We start from the raw sequence: 15,126 nt of genomic DNA on the forward strand, positions 1-15,126 counted from the left end.
AAATATGTTAATCGCCGTGACTTTAGCGATTCTCGGGGCGACCTCCAGCCTGCCCAAAGGATGGGCTTTGCCAACATGGCCATCTGCCATCGATGAGCTCGAAGACCTTATGTTCCTCCACACCGGGTATCGCGCTCGAGCATTCTCCGCCGGTGTGACACCATGCTCCTTCTCCCAGCAAGGTCCATCACGGATTGCGTCCGCAGAATGGCTTCGAACTGCGTTCCATGACATGGCCACGGGCAATGTCTTTACTGGCATTGGTGGACTTGATGCGTCGCTTGTCTATGAGCTCGGCGGCAATGGAGGAGAAAACATTGGCTCGGCCTTCAACACAACTTTAGAGACCTTCTCGCCCTTTTTTTCGTCCAGGTCTTCTATGGCGGATCTAATCGCCCTCGGGGTATATACAGCAATCCGCTCATGCGGAGGACCCGTAGTCAAAGTCAGGGGTGGGAGAATTGATGCGACTTCTCGAGGGCCAGTTGGGGTGCCACAGCCTGAGAATTCCCAAAGAACGTTTATCAACCAGTTTGCCCGAGTTGGCTTCAATGTATCGGACATGATCGCTGTCACCGCCTGTGGTCATTCAATGGGGGGTGTTCATGCAAATAACTTCCCTCAGATTGTCAGGCCGGGGACGGCACCGAATGATTTCCAATTGCTCGACTCTACACCAGAATTTGACGAGAAAATAGCCTCCAATTTTATCAGTAGCGATGATCCAAACCCTCTAGCAGGGCCTCTTGCGAAGGCGAATTCACGGGATTCCGACACCAAGACCTTCACAGCAGACGGCAATGTGACAATCACGGAGTTGGCGGATCCAGCGACTTTTCAAGCCACTTGCGCGAGAGTCCTACAGAAGATGATCGAGGTTGTGCCATCCAGGGTGCAACTCACCGAACCCATTGAGCCATATGAGGTTAAACCGGGAAACATTCAGTTGTCCCTGGCTGGAAATGGTACCACACTGACCTTCTCTGGCGAGATCCGCGTCAGAACTACCGTTCGGCCAGCTAGCGCAATTGCCAAAGTAGATCTTCTCTTCAAGGACCGCCTTGGAGGTTCAGACTGTGGATCATGTGTAATAAACACTGAACACAAGGGAAACGCAGATGGATTTGACGACCACTTTGCTGTGAGTGTGACACATACATAACCCCATACAATATGCTGCTAACATGATAAAAAAAGTTTTACGGATTTTCCACCAGTCTATCCTCAGCCACATCAATCTCCGGGTTTAACGTACAAGTCACCCTAACCACAGGTGAAGTGGAGATGTACGACAATAACGAGACCGGATATCCCGTGCAGGATGCGATTCTATTCCAGCCAAGGCAGAGTTGCTTCAGACAAAGCAATGGAGCCGGCAATTTGACGGTGGTAGCTGCTGTAAGATCCCTTCCCCTAGATCAAATGCTACCACGAGCTGACTGGAGTATAGGTACGAAATCCTGTGGAGGCTCCTAGCGTTACACTCTCCTTGACAACGAAAACACCCCGTAACTGCTGCGTTGTCCCTGCGTTGACGAAGGAATCGGTTGCAATGATAGAGCAAGGCAGTATCGGGCCATATACCTTTTACTCTATCAGCCATATCGTTGACCCAGCTCATAAACCAACCGCCAAATTCGACGTTTCCGTCGGCGACGGTGAAGCAGTCAAGTCAGATAGTTTTAAGAGCACAGCCGATCTAGGGTCCACGTGTGCGCCTATCGGTTCGGACGATCCTCCCTTACCTGGATTCAGTTATGAAGGCTGCTTCACCGACACCGTTGAGTCGAGAGCTCTGACAGGAGCCGCGTTTGTCAGCGATGAGTTGACAGTCGGAGACTGTGCCAATCTCTGTGGACAATATCAATTCTTCGGCGTCGAATACGGAAGGGAGTGCTACTGCGGCAACATGAAAAACTCTGAAAGCGTTCTAGTGGACGACGCCGAGTGTTCCATGGCTTGTAGCGGTGACAGTTCGGAATTGTGTGGTGCGCCATACCGGTTGAGTCTTTATAAGAACACAGAGTGGGTGCCCACGATCAATCCCGAGATTCCAGGATATAATCACCTCGGATGCTATAACGACTCAGCCAGCAGTCGCGCGCTATCGGGAACCTTTATGTACAATGAGGCGATGACTGTGGACTTGTGCGCGTCATTTTGCGACGGGGCAAACTATTTCGGTGTTGAGTATTTCAGCGAATGCTACTGCGGCGACAGTCTGTCGCCGACCAGCACCGAACAGCCGGACACAGGCTGCAGCTTCTTTTGCTCTGGGAATAGCACCCAGTTCTGCGGCGGAAGTAACAGGATGAACTTGTATATGAAGGAGACGGATCCTGCGCGAAAGTCGTAAGGAAGTCCGTGTAGATGGGATGCCGGCTTGTTGAATTCGGCCTTCTTTATTCCTTAATTTAATTTGCCATCGTGGTCGCGACCCGGAAGCAAGAGATATTAGTAGTACTGATAACTAAAAAAAGCGCCCATTCTGGAAAACTCAGCAGCACACATTCCATTAAATTTCAGCTCTACCATTGAGTTTATATTGGTGATGTCAGAGTGATGAAGCTGGAGAATTCAAAGTTAACAACTTCCGTAACCAGAGAAGTTTACAGTCGCCTCTGCAGTTCAATCTGGAATTTGATCCAGTATATGCTAGTAACCGCTGACATTATTATAGACAATATCTGCTGAACTTTCTCCATCTGACACACAATGGCCGCGGTGAACCGTGATGGTCAGAATCATAATCAAGAGCAGAATCGATATTGCCCTCGCAGAAGCGGGGAGAGTACTAGCAACACCTCTGGCAATCACGATGTTAACGGCGCCGCAGATCAGCTTGAGGACGTCCTCAGCACTCTCCCGGCAGACACCCCAGTGTACCAATATCGCGGAACTACAGAAATGAAAAGAACCATCGACTGCGAATGGCAATGTCTACAGGACTCTCTTGCTGAGTGCCGAAATGTCCATCAACAATCATTGTCGCATGTCAAAAGCGAGCTCATCGTGTATTCTGGCGTCTCGTCTGATATTTTCTCCCGCGAGATTGACCCCGAAAGCGCACCTGATTCCCCTATTGGCAAGGCCAGGATTGATTTTTGGGTCGACCTTGAACTCCTTATCCTAACAATGTTAACAAGGCCCCATGAGGCACCTAGAGCGCTTTTCGGTGTAATAATTTTTGATAAATTGAAACATATGGGCCTGAACCCCCGAAGGACATTGCAGATAGCCGGAGCCTCACGAGTAGCGACAGAATCGAGGAGAAAAGAGCCAGATTGTTCATACCTACCGAAGAGCCTACCCGATGGCAGGAGTGACAAATGGCCCTCTCTAATCGTGGAAGTGGGCTTCACCGAGTCTGCTAGGAAGCTCGAAATGGATGCGAAATGGTGGCTACAAGCCTCGAACGGGGATGTTGGGTTGGCCATCACGATCACGGTCAACGCACGCGATCGTTCCATCGTCTTGAAGACTTGGGAGAATGGCCCCGGGGATACCGGCCCCCAATCAGCTCTACCGAGAGCGACACAAACCGTCTCCGTTCTGGGATCAATAGACCCCGAAAATCCTGTGGTCAGAAATGGGCCCTTCCTCATCCCATTTCAAAAACTTTTACTACGAGATTCCGTCGATAGCGAGGGGGACATAGCCCTCAACGAGGAGGATCTTACGAACCTATCGGTTCAGCTGTGGGCATAAGAAACGGCACTCTCCGGCATCGCGAAATGCCTAATTTGGCGGCAGTCACCCCAACCCCCGCCGCCATATGTTTTGGTCCTTCAATAGGGGCCTCTCCCAAGCCTTCGGCGCTGCTTAGCGGTCCTTAACTTGTAGGGCTGCAGACTCAGAGACCAACCTCCCTTGCCCCCGCAAGATCACCCCTAAACTCAAGCCTGCGAACGCCTGAAAGAGATTCAAGGGAACCAATATTTATGGCGGCGACCTCCATAATTACATCGACAATCTTCTGATCTTCAGTAAGACACTGAAAAAGTATAAGAGTCATATGTAAAAAATTCTTGCTAGATTATGTGAAGTAGAATTGCAGGCAAGCATTTTTAAATATAAATTTCATGTGCAGAGAATCAAGTTCTTAGATTTTATTCTCATTATTAAAGACATTGGATCACGCATGAGGTGCTGAGAGAACCTTCATGATTGGCGAAAGCCCGTCAAATAATAATAGCCGCCCAGAGGACTAACTAGTTAGTGCGCCTAAAAATAGCGATGCATTCTGATATCCAACGCCTACCAACCAGTTCTACTTACACCCTGGAGACTGAGGCGAGCTGATGAGGGTTTCTATTTTCTTCAAGAGACAGCCACTGTTTCGAGATCAGCTTATCCGCAAGGATTGCAAACGTGTAAAGCCACAAAATGTAGGTGATAGGGTGACGATTGCCGGCCCCGTCTTCCAAACGATGTTGATATTTACCCTTGTTTCTAAGCTCTAGAACCTTTGGAGAGGATGAATATAGACAATAATATGATCGCAGGTCTCCTAAGCGCCGCCAGGCAGTTGCAATCTCTTAGGGCCTCGAGAGGAACGCCTCTGCAGTTCAATGCCTTTAACTGATTGGAAAGTCTACGGGTCAAGGCGCTTTCTTGTTCAGTTCAAATTTTTATCTATATCTTTCAACCTATTTTCGTCCTAACCTCGAACTATGTAAGGGAGGTTCGATCCTCCTAGACCCTCGAATTTTCAGCTTTGCTTTTCATAACCATTCCTCATCTTGGAAATTGCTTCCCGTACATCCAACATGCGCATCCAACTTTTCATATTATCTTTTGCAGTGATTGATTGCGTTATCGCCAACAATCTGGTGAAACTCGAACCTCTCCGCATCAAACCAATTGCCGCTCGCCAAAATGAAGGCGGTTCTTTCACCCCCGGGACATCACCGGGGGCTGGCTCAAACTGCGCAGACGCCTTCGGGGCGGGATATGCTGAATGTGCCCCCAGCGGTGTCTGTTATAGCGCTAGCGAAGGTGATACCTGCTGCAGTGAAGGATGTGAGTGAGCATCGCGTCATATCATCTGACACTTTGGGAATTGACAATATTTGCAGACCCTTGTCCGGTTGGTTCTTTCTGTTTGACGGCGGGGCAATGCTGTCCAAATGTGAGTTCTCCATTGATCATATGTAGCGGAAACATATCGGTGTTTGGGGAAGCTGACTCGGCGCTTTCTAGGAGCTGTCAATTCAGGAATGCGCCGCGAAGCTGAGCGTAACCCTGAGTTTCACTAGCGACTTAGAAACCTCGAAGCAACCATCAGCTACAATCGAATCACCATCGCCGACGGATTCTCGTCTCGCCACACCTCCTGCCGTGACCTCCACGGTCTGCACAAATGCTTCCCTGGACCCTCCTTACCCAACTGGTAGCCCCAACAACACGCTTCCCAGCACCGTGGGGCCAGGTTCGCCAGCCGATTTGCCGGAGTTCACGGGTGCTGCGAGCTCGCAGAATATTCTTCAAGGGGGAGTGGCTATTGTTGCTTTGCTTGGGTTCCTCGAGAATGTCTTGTAACAGGAACCATCGGTTGCAGGTGGAATGGTGGATAGGCATCTCCATTCAGCTTCTGTTCCTGACAATGCCCATTGTTCCCAAGGAAATAACTCATCTGGCCTGGCTCTTTACTTTGTAGATTAAAACGTGTCACTTGAATGCTCAGCGTTTCCCTCGTGTTCCTTCTGGTCACCTAGTTGAAATTAGCCAAACCCATGTAAAACGGCAGTGCAGCAGAGGCAGATGGACTTTGGATAATATCATTGACAAAGAACGATCGCCGACATTCCCCTGCCATAGTTACACCGTGGAGAGAGAACGAGGTGGTCCGGTGAGGCGCAATTAATAATGGCTGCCGGGTGCCATGGCCAGACCGTTGGCGGTAGTTAGCGGGGCAATTACCTCATGATACCTGGAGTGCCTCAGGTGGGCAGCAAAGAAATCAACAGAACAACTCCCAACTCCCTCCTCGCTCTTCGACTCAATTGATATCTACGTCTTTCGCATAACTTTTGTTACTGTCAGTTTCCCACCATGGCTGGCTTCGATCAAGCAAGCTTCCTCCCTTCTTGGAAAGCGCTCGAGGAGCATCATGCCAGCACCGGGAAGTCCATCATTTTGAAGGAGGAATTCAAGAACAATCCTCAGCGATTCAACCAGCTCTCTCATACATTTAAGAACTCGGCAGACAACTCGGAGATTCTGTTTGATTTCTCCAAGAACCTGGTTACGGATGAGACCCTCAAACTCCTCGTCAGGTTGGCCAAAGAAACTGGCGTTGAGAAGCTTCGGGATGAGATGTTTAACGGTGACCCAATCAATTTTACTGAGAACCGTGCTGTGTACCATGTTGCCTTGCGCAATGTGTCCAATTCGCCGATGAAGGTCAATGGGAACAGTGTCGTGGAGGGTGTCAACAGCGTTTTAGAGCACATGAAGGAGTTTTCGGAGCAGGTCAGAAGCGGAGAATGGAAAGGGTATACCGGCAAGAAAATCAAGACAATTATCAACATTGGAATTGGTGGATCTGACCTGTAAGTCTTCTTGCGGTGTTTTATCCAATATGGCGTGACGGACCTGCTAACAGCTGCCAGCGGCCCAGTGATGGTCACAGAGGCTCTAAAGCCATATGCGGACCGCAGTCTTACCCTTCATTTCGTTTCAAACATTGACGGCACCCATGTTGCTGAAGCATTGAAAAGCTCCGACCCCGAAACCACCCTCTTCTTGATTGCGTCCAAGACCTTCACGACCGCTGAAACCATCACCAACGCGCAAACTGCGAAGGCTTGGTTCCTTCAGACCGCGAAAAATGAAGCTCACATCGCGAAACATTTCGTGGCGCTCTCAACCAATGAAGCTGAGGTCACAAGATTCGGCATTGATAAGAAGAACATGTTTGGTTTTGAGTCATGGGTAGGCGGTCGATACTCCGTGTGGAGCGCCATTGGGTTGTCCGTCGCCCTTTACATCGGCTTCGACAATTTCCACCAGTTCCTCGCGGGGGCTCATGCCATGGATCAGCATTTCAAGAACACTCCTTTGGAACAAAACATCCCAGTACTCGGTGGCCTCTTGAGTGTTTGGTATAGTGACTTCTTCGGTGCTCAAACCCACTTAGTTTCACCGTTTGATCAGTATTTGCACCGGTTCCCTGCGTACCTTCAGCAACTGTCCATGGAAAGCAACGGCAAGGCCATCACCCGAACGGATGATTACGTCAGATACACCACCGGTGCAATCTTGTTTGGCGAGCCTGCTACCAATGCTCAGCACAGTTTCTTCCAGCTGCTTCACCAGGGCACAAAACTCATCCCAGCCGACTTCATCCTGGCTGCAGAATCACACAATCCAGTCGACGGCGGCAAACACCAGACCATGCTTGCCTCTAACTTCTTTGCCCAGGCTGAAGCCTTGATGGTCGGAAAATCGCCAGATCAGGTTCGTGGCGAAGGCACCCCGAGAAACTTGGTGCCTCACAAGACCTTCACTGGCAGCCGTCCAACAACCTCCATCCTCGCGCAGAAAATCACCCCTGCCACTCTTGGCGCGCTCATCGCGTACTATGAGCATGTCACTTTCACTGAAGGCGCAATTTGGAACATCAACTCCTTCGACCAGTGGGGAGTGGAGCTTGGTAAGGTTCTTGCAAAGAAGATCCAGACTGAGCTGGAAACCGAGGGCGCAGGAGGTGGCCACGATGCGTCCACGAGCGGATTGATTGCCGCATACAAGCAGAAGGCGGGTCGTTTGTAAATTCGGCTTTTCTCTAGCAATGTTGGAATGGCCCTGTGGACATCATTCCTATGTATCAAGCACAGAATAAAGAAATTCATGGAACTGATATAGTTATATTCCCCCTGAAGACATCCAATTTATCAAACTGTTGAATGCCAAGACCTTGGGCAACGGCTATTCTGACACAATGAGGTACCGAGTCAAACCATGAGCATGCGTTCTGTTTCAATATTTCGTTTCTATCAACCTGTCGGGCAGAGGAACTGAAGGTATTTCCATGTAATCTTGACAGGCATTGGCAACCACAAAAGGCCCAAGCCCAAAAAGGCCAGGCTGTTCATCCCTGTTCGCCATCCGGACAGAGTTCCCACTGATTAATAGCCACCTGGAAACTCCGAACCTCAATCCACTTCCCCCAAGTGGTCCCGGACGAGCTGGACCGGATAATCGACCATGGCCGCTCTCTCGAGGGTATCGTACGCATGCGCGAGCACCATTGTCCTTCTGCTCTTCTTTAGCGAGCTAGCGGCTGCTGGTAAGCTCATACATTCCCATGATTTCGCAAAGCGGACGTATAAATATGGTCAAAACGTGCCGGTGAGCTGTTTAAATCGGACAATGTGAGTCGGAAGGAATCCTGCGCTTTTTGTTAACTTGGTACTAATTGTTCGTGCTTGTCCCACAGAGATGCTGGTGAGCATGTATGCGCCTCCCCTGGATTGAAGCCCCCGGAACTTCCGGGTTCGGTCTGAATCTCTTTTGCTAATATATATGAACAATAGGTAACTGATTCCTCCGGAAAACTCCAATATATCCCTTTCCCAACGTGCAACGAAACCTCCGAGCCGCTCTCTTTCCGCTACGGCATCTCCGAAACCGTCACCTGCACCATCGACTCCCTCTCCGACACCCTTTACCACCTCTTCGAATACTACGTCCACTCCGACGCCCCGCTAACATGCCGCATACCCACCGTCCCGCTCCTCCAGCCCTCGAAACATTTCGACCCAACGGCTACGGGCGAAGGTAGCCATGAGGCATTCCTGGAGGGCGGCGCGCCAGCACCGTTTACGCCGTTGACGATTGCGCTACAGGGGACGTTGCAGAAGAGTCATTTGCACATCTGGTCCGATATGAATGTGTTGATGCACCGGTCGGTGGATGGGCACAAGAAGAAAGCGCGCAAGGGGAAGCGGGCGTCGGGTCAGATTGTGGCGGGAACGGCGTATTCGAATCCGTCGATAGGCGGGGCTAGTAGGAAGGAAGATAGGAAGAGCGTGAAGGCAAAGAAGGAGATTGTGGGTGTGCCTGTGCCGTGGGACCCGTGGAAAGCGGGAGAAGGGGTGAAAGTACTCCGCGGTGAACCTTTGACGTTCAAGTTCCATGTTGGCTGGGTTCAAGAGAGTGATATTTCTGGGTTGGTTTTGTTACAGGATTCCGACATGACTCTGTCCGGAGTTTTGTACAATTGCCTGATGTTCGTGATGGCCGGGTGTTTGGGCGGGATCCTTGCGCTGGGGTGGGAGCGCTATAAACGGAACAGAGGCAGTTTATGGAACGGGGATGGGCTTCTGGGTCATTCTACAGGCGGCCATGGTGGACTCTTCGGCCGAAAAAGCCGTGGTGTGTCTATAAACCTGGCTCCAGGAGGGACGACGAATGGATATGGGGGTTACGGATTCAATGGGAAGAATGGGGTAAGTCAGGGCTACGGTGGGTATTCGAGTGGGAAGCGTGATTGATGGACCAGAGCATTCTTTTGGGGCTCTTTTTTAACGAATATAGACATGATTGTATATCGATTCCACTTTGTTCATGTAGAATAAACCGTTCAATATCGCCGTCTAATCCCTTATAGTACATCGAAAGACCTTGTACCCACCAAACGGCGCGGAGATCCTCACAAGATATCACAACTCGTTTGCCAATCTAGGCGCTCCCAAGTCGAGTATTTTCATGTATACCACAAACGAAATAATCTCGTCAATAACCCCTCCACGGCCATAACACAAAATCCGCCGTGCTCCTAACCCCTTTACCAGCCCTGCCTCGTCAATGCCAGGCATCTGTTAACCGTGTGCTGGAACGCAAATTTGAACGTCTTTCTCCACCGCTCCATCCTCAATTCCTTTCTCCTCTGACCCCTCCGAACATGGAATCTCTGCGCTTTCTCATCCTGACGGACTTTATTCGCCGAACATCGCGCCTCCATATGCACAAACGCCTTTGCGACATCAAACCCACGAATATGATCCACGGACACCGTCCGACCCAACGACGGAGTCAACCGCAGCTCTACCTGCGAAGACATGCGTGGCTTCCGGGCGCCGTCCGCCCCAGCTTGAAAGTTTTTGTCGAACATATTCAACATGCCCGACATCTCCCTGGTAAACAAGTCACCGCCGCTGCTGAGTTCTCGTGGTGCTGCTTGGGGTCTTGCAGCGGTGTTTGTCTTTATGGAACGAAGGATGCTGTCGACTTCACTTAATTCGGGAAGGCTCCTGTTTGCTTCGGGCGTGGATCTGCGGTTGGGGTTGAGGGTGAAAGAGCGATAATTACTGGAGTCGGAGCGGGAATTAGATGCGGCCGCGGCGCCGGTTGGCGCTTTAGAGGGTGCGCTGGTGGTGACGGCTCGTGTTGACGAGGGAGCGATGGAGCGATATGGGGAGGTAAAGAGACATTGTCGCTGTATCCGGTGCGCCTTGATTAGGCCATTGACGCAATGCCGGACCTCCATACTGAGGGATTGCGATAGCTGGTAGCCAGAGGTCCTAGTTCCACGTAAATAGAAATTGTGGCATGGGAAAGGCCGGTAGTGGTAGCAGGACGGATGGCCTCTTGATTCCAGATTCTCGACTTTTTTGAACGATCACGTGATACTTATTTAACTATGCTTAGGTAATTCGTTGATTAGTTAGTTACGCTAGCCGGTTATAGTTTAGCTTTTAGTTCAACTTATGAGCCAATCACATCGTCCCGATCGATACGGCGGGACAGCTTTATCGAACATGCAGAGGAGGACGAAATACAGGAACAACAAGCAATAACCTGTGCCTTGCTTGATATCTACTTGCTGGAAGCTGAGATCCTGACAACTCTAACTTATCATCATCAAACCCCGCTTTCCCACCCTCCTAACTACTCCATCATGACCTCGATCACCATCGCGACCCTGCCCCGCATGACCCGCGAGGTCCTATCGAACATCCTTCTCTCCTCCAACGCCAGCAAAGTCGCCATCATAGACGTCAGGGACTCAGGTGTGTGCGTCAAAAAGAAAAAAAAAAACCCTCGTTACATACCTTGCCCACTGACTCCTGTGACAACAAATAGACCATGTCGGCGGCCACATCTTCTCGTCGACTTGGATTCCTAGCACGACACTTGAAGCGCACATCCCAGAGCTCATCCGCACGCTAAAGGATAAAGAACAAGTCGTTTTCCACTGCGCACTGAGTCAGCAGCGTGGGCCGTCCGCGGCGTTGAAGTACGCGCGAGAGAGGGCGAGTGTGCTTGGCTTCGAAGAGGGAGCGAAACAGAAGGTCTATGTGCTTGATGGCGGGTTTTTGCGGTGGCAGGAGAAGTACGGGACTGATGAAAGGCTGACAAAGGCTTATGAGAAGGATATTTGGTTGGAATATTGAGCAATCATGCGTTATCGGGGTGGCCATGACGGGCCATGGCATTGCTCTTTTTCCTTTGAAATGATTGTATATGGCGTTTTACTGAGCGAAGCGGCGTTGACCGGTTACTGATATTCGCATTGCAAGGGGCATATACAGTTTACGGCGATGGCTTTCCAATAGATTATCGTACATACATGCTTTTATTAGTATACACCAATATATGAGCGTACCAGATACTGTGCATACTCATCAACTCAGAGGACTTTAAAGCCAAGCCTTAGGCAGGAACCTGGCCACCAAACCCAACGGGCCTCCTGGTGCCTCCAGCTTCAGGAACAATAGCCATGGCCTTGTAAATCTTCCCCATTCCCCCGCCTCCTCTCTCCACTAGTCTCTTCCACCCGGTCTCGATGCTTTTCCTTTTCGATTCATCTTCGGCTCGTTTCATCAACTGTGCTGCTCTTTCCATGATACCCAAAGACTGCAAAAAGCTCCCTTGTTCTGTCGGCCCATGAACTTCAACACCCGGGCTAGCCTTAATAGCGGCTTCTGCCAAACCGACGAAATCAACATCAGCACTGAGATCGACTTGTCCCGGTGACGTAAACGGAGAAACCAGCTGATGATCCTTAATGCCACGTAATGAATTCACAGGTATGGAATGCGATGGGCCGTAATCCAAAATTAACGCTGCTCCGGCGGGTTTCCGGCCTGGGGACCTTCCGTCTGCTTTCCCCCCGATGCGGCGAGCAAATTCTTGTACATATGCGTGGCTTTCAGGGCTAATTTCAATTGTGGATCCGCGCGTGGATTTCAAGGCCTTGTAGCGCTCAGACATCTCTGGCATCACCATTGCAGCGGGTGTCGTTGACTTAGCGAGAGATAGACGGAATTCAAGTCGATTCTCAGCGTGGGCCTCTGCTGCTGGATTAACGGATACGACCAACTCTCTCCATTGCGTTGGGCTTGAAGCAAGTGGCTGACGGAGTTTGGTAGGGCCAGTGGGTGTAACAATTGTGTCGGAGGGAGGAGACGCAACGGACTGGAAGGCGTGGATTGGGAGAGCGTCGAAAAATTCATGAGCAATGATAAAAGGCACATCGGTATCGCCTAGTCGGAAAAAAAATCATTAGTCTCTGGTTTCCTCGAGATCCTGGGGAGACAAACCCTGCGGCAGCGACCGTATATGCTCTGCCCATATCACAGGGACGCCTAGATGTTTGCTAGTACTCTTGTACCCTGCCTCTATCTCCTCCATCGGTGCATCGCCACATAGCATTTGCTTCTGTATCGCTCGTAGCGTAGGGCTTGCCTCCACAAGATATATCGCTTCTATGCTTGACGCAAAACTCTTGAAATTCCGCACGGACTGAACCAGAACGTAGTGAGCCACACTGGAATGATAACCACCAAAATTGAGAAAACACTCACCCGAAGCATGTCCGCCATGAGTGTACCCCGTCCCGGACCGACTTCGATCAACTGAACGCCGCGACTCCGCCGTCCCTGGGCCATCCATTCCGTAACTGTCCAGACACCCAGCAGCTCACCAAACATCTGCGAAATCTCCGGCGACGTAATGAAATCGCCCCGTCTCCCAAACACTTCAGCCCCGGGCGAGCCGCGCGAGGTGTAATAACCGCCCTCAGGTGACGTGAGGCATTGCCGCATATACGCAGCGATGGAAATCGGGCCGGTGGTCTGATTCACACTCCCACAACCTCTTTAGTACACAGATAGGGCAAAGGGGGCTGGAGAACTGTACGAACGTTGATGGCCTCAGCAATAGTCTTTGCTAGCGGGGTCGACCATTGTCTTTGCGGTGCGGTCGACAGACATCGTGAAGCAGCGGATGGCGTGGCCAGCCGAGAATGTCGACTGGCTCTTGCCAATCGAGTCGTTATCTGGGTGGCACCATTGCTCATCTTTTGCGGATGAGAAGGTCAGGTTTGTCGCGTGGAGCTGAGAGGGTCAACGTCAACCTCGTGGTATATCGAGTTGGCTCATATTGACCAGTTAACGAGTTAAGCGTCTTGAACAGCCGGGAGACCTTTCCGAGGACCACCATCGGAACTCGATCCGGGATCTACGAACAAACTACGATCGCCCAACCGCACATCTGGTGAATTGATCCCATAGAGCGATCTTTGAAACAGTAATTAATACTCAAGGCTGTAAACGGTTTTTGCATAACCATAAAATCATACTACCATGGCCTACCAAGTTCACGGGAGACACCCTAAAGATGCATCACGGAATTGAAAACCGGCCGGCTATTGACTGATAGTGAAGCCAGTGCCCATCCTTTTTTTTTCAATATTCGCTGCTACCGGCTTCGACGGTGTGCGCTGCGCCTGAGTGCCCACTGTGCTCAGAGGCTGCCATCCGACCCGCTACTTGAAGCTTCAAACCAGTCAAGATTTCCTGTAACCGATGTTTGAGTAACTCCGTTCTGGCTTCTGGAATTTGAGCCTCCAACCCAGCGATTCTACTCTTCAACTCTTCGATGGCACGATCGTTTTGGTCGAGTGTCCGTTGATCCACATCCTCAGGAGCGACGTTCTCCACGATAAGTTCTTCACCAAAATGTTTTGCAAATTCGCGGGCCGTGTTTATATCATTGATCGCAAAGACCACCCTCCGGATTCCACTCCAACTCTCTTTAGGTCTCTCCGTGATCCGCTTCTCCTTTGCGTCTTTGTCCGGTCGTAAGACCTTTCTCCAGGCTTTCGCAATCTCCTCCACGGGGTTGCCATATGCGCCGCAGCCCCAAGCCCCCAGGACTACGCTCTCCAAATTCCGAGCTTGGAATACCCTCATAACGGCGCGCATCTTCTTCTCCACCATTTCCGTTTCTCCCGAATTCGAATAGGCCCTACCCCCTTCCTCAAGCTCCGGAAACCTGAGCATAGCAGCACTCACGACCCCTACATACACCCTATCACCTTTCGCCAGGTTATTACCCTCGGGTCCTCCGTCTCGAAATATGAGCACGTCTGGAGTCCACACGCCCCCGATTTCCGGAAGCCGATAGAAGGATTCTTGCAACGAAGGATATAACGTGGTACGCACGCAGAGAAACTCCTCCTGTGAAGTAGCACCATTGAGGACACCCCCGCCTGGTCGAAGCGGAGACGCCATGTTCAAGATTCCCACCCGGCCAGTACCCGATGACGGGGTTCCCGCATATAGACGGAGGGCTGCGGTAATTGTATCCTCTGCATGAATGCTAACTTCAAAAGGTGGGCTTTCTTGTTGACGATCCATGCATTGACCCTCCTCAAGAGGTCGCTCGTTCGGCGGAGGATCCGCGATCAGCTCCGCGCCGGCGACACCCTTCCGGGCTCGAGCATCCGACGCCAGAAGCGCGGGGATGGATTTGTTAATTACCGCTTTGGCCTGCTTTGCGCGGAGGTCTTTACGGAAAGCTTGCGGTTGGAGGACGACGGAGGGCTTCAGCCGGCCCATGGCGAACGGCTCAAATGATGCCAAAGCCCAAGGAAGATAATGAGATTGGCGAGTATTAGTATTATTGTGAGACTATAAGTACAGCATGGAGCGGCTGCTGGTTTTCAGAGCCTTATTACAATCTCTCCAAGCCGATGAACAGCGAAGTCCAAACCAAGGTAGGTAGTTTATTATGGACCAATCTGGGTGACGTCATTGGAATGTCGCTTCACAATGCCGCTGAGAATTCCTAAGGTTAGGATTGCTGAAGGTCACCTTTGGCCTGATTCTACGG

General features: G+C 50.9%; 9 protein-coding genes across 9 annotated transcripts; 6 read left to right on the plus strand and 3 right to left on the minus strand.

The window, feature by feature from the left end:
• Window positions 1–4: 4 nt before the first annotated feature.
• On the plus strand, window positions 5–2,356 carry UREG_02165 (uncharacterized protein; the record flags this gene model as incomplete). Its single annotated transcript, XM_002542603.1, has 3 exons — window positions 5–1,141; window positions 1,198–1,398; window positions 1,451–2,356. The coding sequence occupies 3 exons, from the start codon at window positions 5–7 to the stop codon at window positions 2,354–2,356; spliced, it is 2,244 nt and encodes a 747-aa protein (XP_002542649.1).
• A 359-nt stretch (window positions 2,357–2,715) lies between these two features.
• Window positions 2,716–3,708, plus strand: UREG_02166 (uncharacterized protein; the record flags this gene model as incomplete). Its single annotated transcript, XM_002542604.1, has 1 exon — window positions 2,716–3,708. The coding sequence occupies one exon, from the start codon at window positions 2,716–2,718 to the stop codon at window positions 3,706–3,708; it is 993 nt and encodes a 330-aa protein (XP_002542650.1).
• Window positions 3,709–4,769: 1,061 nt separating this feature from the next.
• Window positions 4,770–5,541, plus strand: UREG_02167 (uncharacterized protein; the record flags this gene model as incomplete). Its single annotated transcript, XM_002542605.1, has 2 exons — window positions 4,770–4,976; window positions 5,203–5,541. 2 exons carry the CDS (start codon window positions 4,770–4,772, stop codon window positions 5,539–5,541), a joined length of 546 nt encoding a protein of 181 aa, XP_002542651.1.
• A 513-nt stretch (window positions 5,542–6,054) lies between these two features.
• UREG_02168 (glucose-6-phosphate isomerase) lies at window positions 6,055–7,776 on the plus strand (the record flags this gene model as incomplete). Its single annotated transcript, XM_002542606.1, has 2 exons — window positions 6,055–6,554; window positions 6,615–7,776. The coding sequence occupies 2 exons, from the start codon at window positions 6,055–6,057 to the stop codon at window positions 7,774–7,776; spliced, it is 1,662 nt and encodes a 553-aa protein (XP_002542652.1).
• Window positions 7,777–8,338: 562 nt separating this feature from the next.
• UREG_02169 (uncharacterized protein) lies at window positions 8,339–9,549 on the plus strand (the record flags this gene model as incomplete). The annotated part of the gene is made up of 4 exons (XM_002542607.1): window positions 8,339–8,355; window positions 8,444–8,504; window positions 8,541–9,455; window positions 9,544–9,549. 4 exons carry the CDS (start codon window positions 8,339–8,341, stop codon window positions 9,547–9,549), a joined length of 999 nt encoding a protein of 332 aa, XP_002542653.1.
• A 244-nt stretch (window positions 9,550–9,793) lies between these two features.
• On the minus strand, window positions 9,794–10,495 carry UREG_02170 (uncharacterized protein; the record flags this gene model as incomplete). The annotated part of the gene is made up of 1 exon (XM_002542608.1): window positions 9,794–10,495. The coding sequence occupies one exon, from the start codon at window positions 10,493–10,495 to the stop codon at window positions 9,794–9,796; it is 702 nt and encodes a 233-aa protein (XP_002542654.1).
• A 411-nt stretch (window positions 10,496–10,906) lies between these two features.
• On the plus strand, window positions 10,907–11,402 carry UREG_02171 (uncharacterized protein; the record flags this gene model as incomplete). Its single annotated transcript, XM_002542609.1, has 2 exons — window positions 10,907–11,018; window positions 11,092–11,402. 2 exons carry the CDS (start codon window positions 10,907–10,909, stop codon window positions 11,400–11,402), a joined length of 423 nt encoding a protein of 140 aa, XP_002542655.1.
• A 259-nt stretch (window positions 11,403–11,661) lies between these two features.
• UREG_02172 (uncharacterized protein) lies at window positions 11,662–13,309 on the minus strand (the record flags this gene model as incomplete). The annotated part of the gene is made up of 4 exons (XM_002542610.1): window positions 11,662–12,494; window positions 12,552–12,753; window positions 12,816–13,085; window positions 13,154–13,309. The coding sequence occupies 4 exons, from the start codon at window positions 13,307–13,309 to the stop codon at window positions 11,662–11,664; spliced, it is 1,461 nt and encodes a 486-aa protein (XP_002542656.1).
• Window positions 13,310–13,697: 388 nt separating this feature from the next.
• On the minus strand, window positions 13,698–14,852 carry UREG_02173 (uncharacterized protein; the record flags this gene model as incomplete). Its single annotated transcript, XM_002542611.1, has 1 exon — window positions 13,698–14,852. The coding sequence occupies one exon, from the start codon at window positions 14,850–14,852 to the stop codon at window positions 13,698–13,700; it is 1,155 nt and encodes a 384-aa protein (XP_002542657.1).
• Between the last annotated feature and the right edge of the window lie 274 nt (window positions 14,853–15,126).

The sequence above is a fragment of the Uncinocarpus reesii genome, genomic scaffold (assembly GCF_000003515.1).
Source record: "Uncinocarpus reesii 1704 scaffold_1 genomic scaffold, whole genome shotgun sequence".
NCBI lineage: Eukaryota > Fungi > Ascomycota > Eurotiomycetes > Onygenales > Onygenaceae > Uncinocarpus > Uncinocarpus reesii.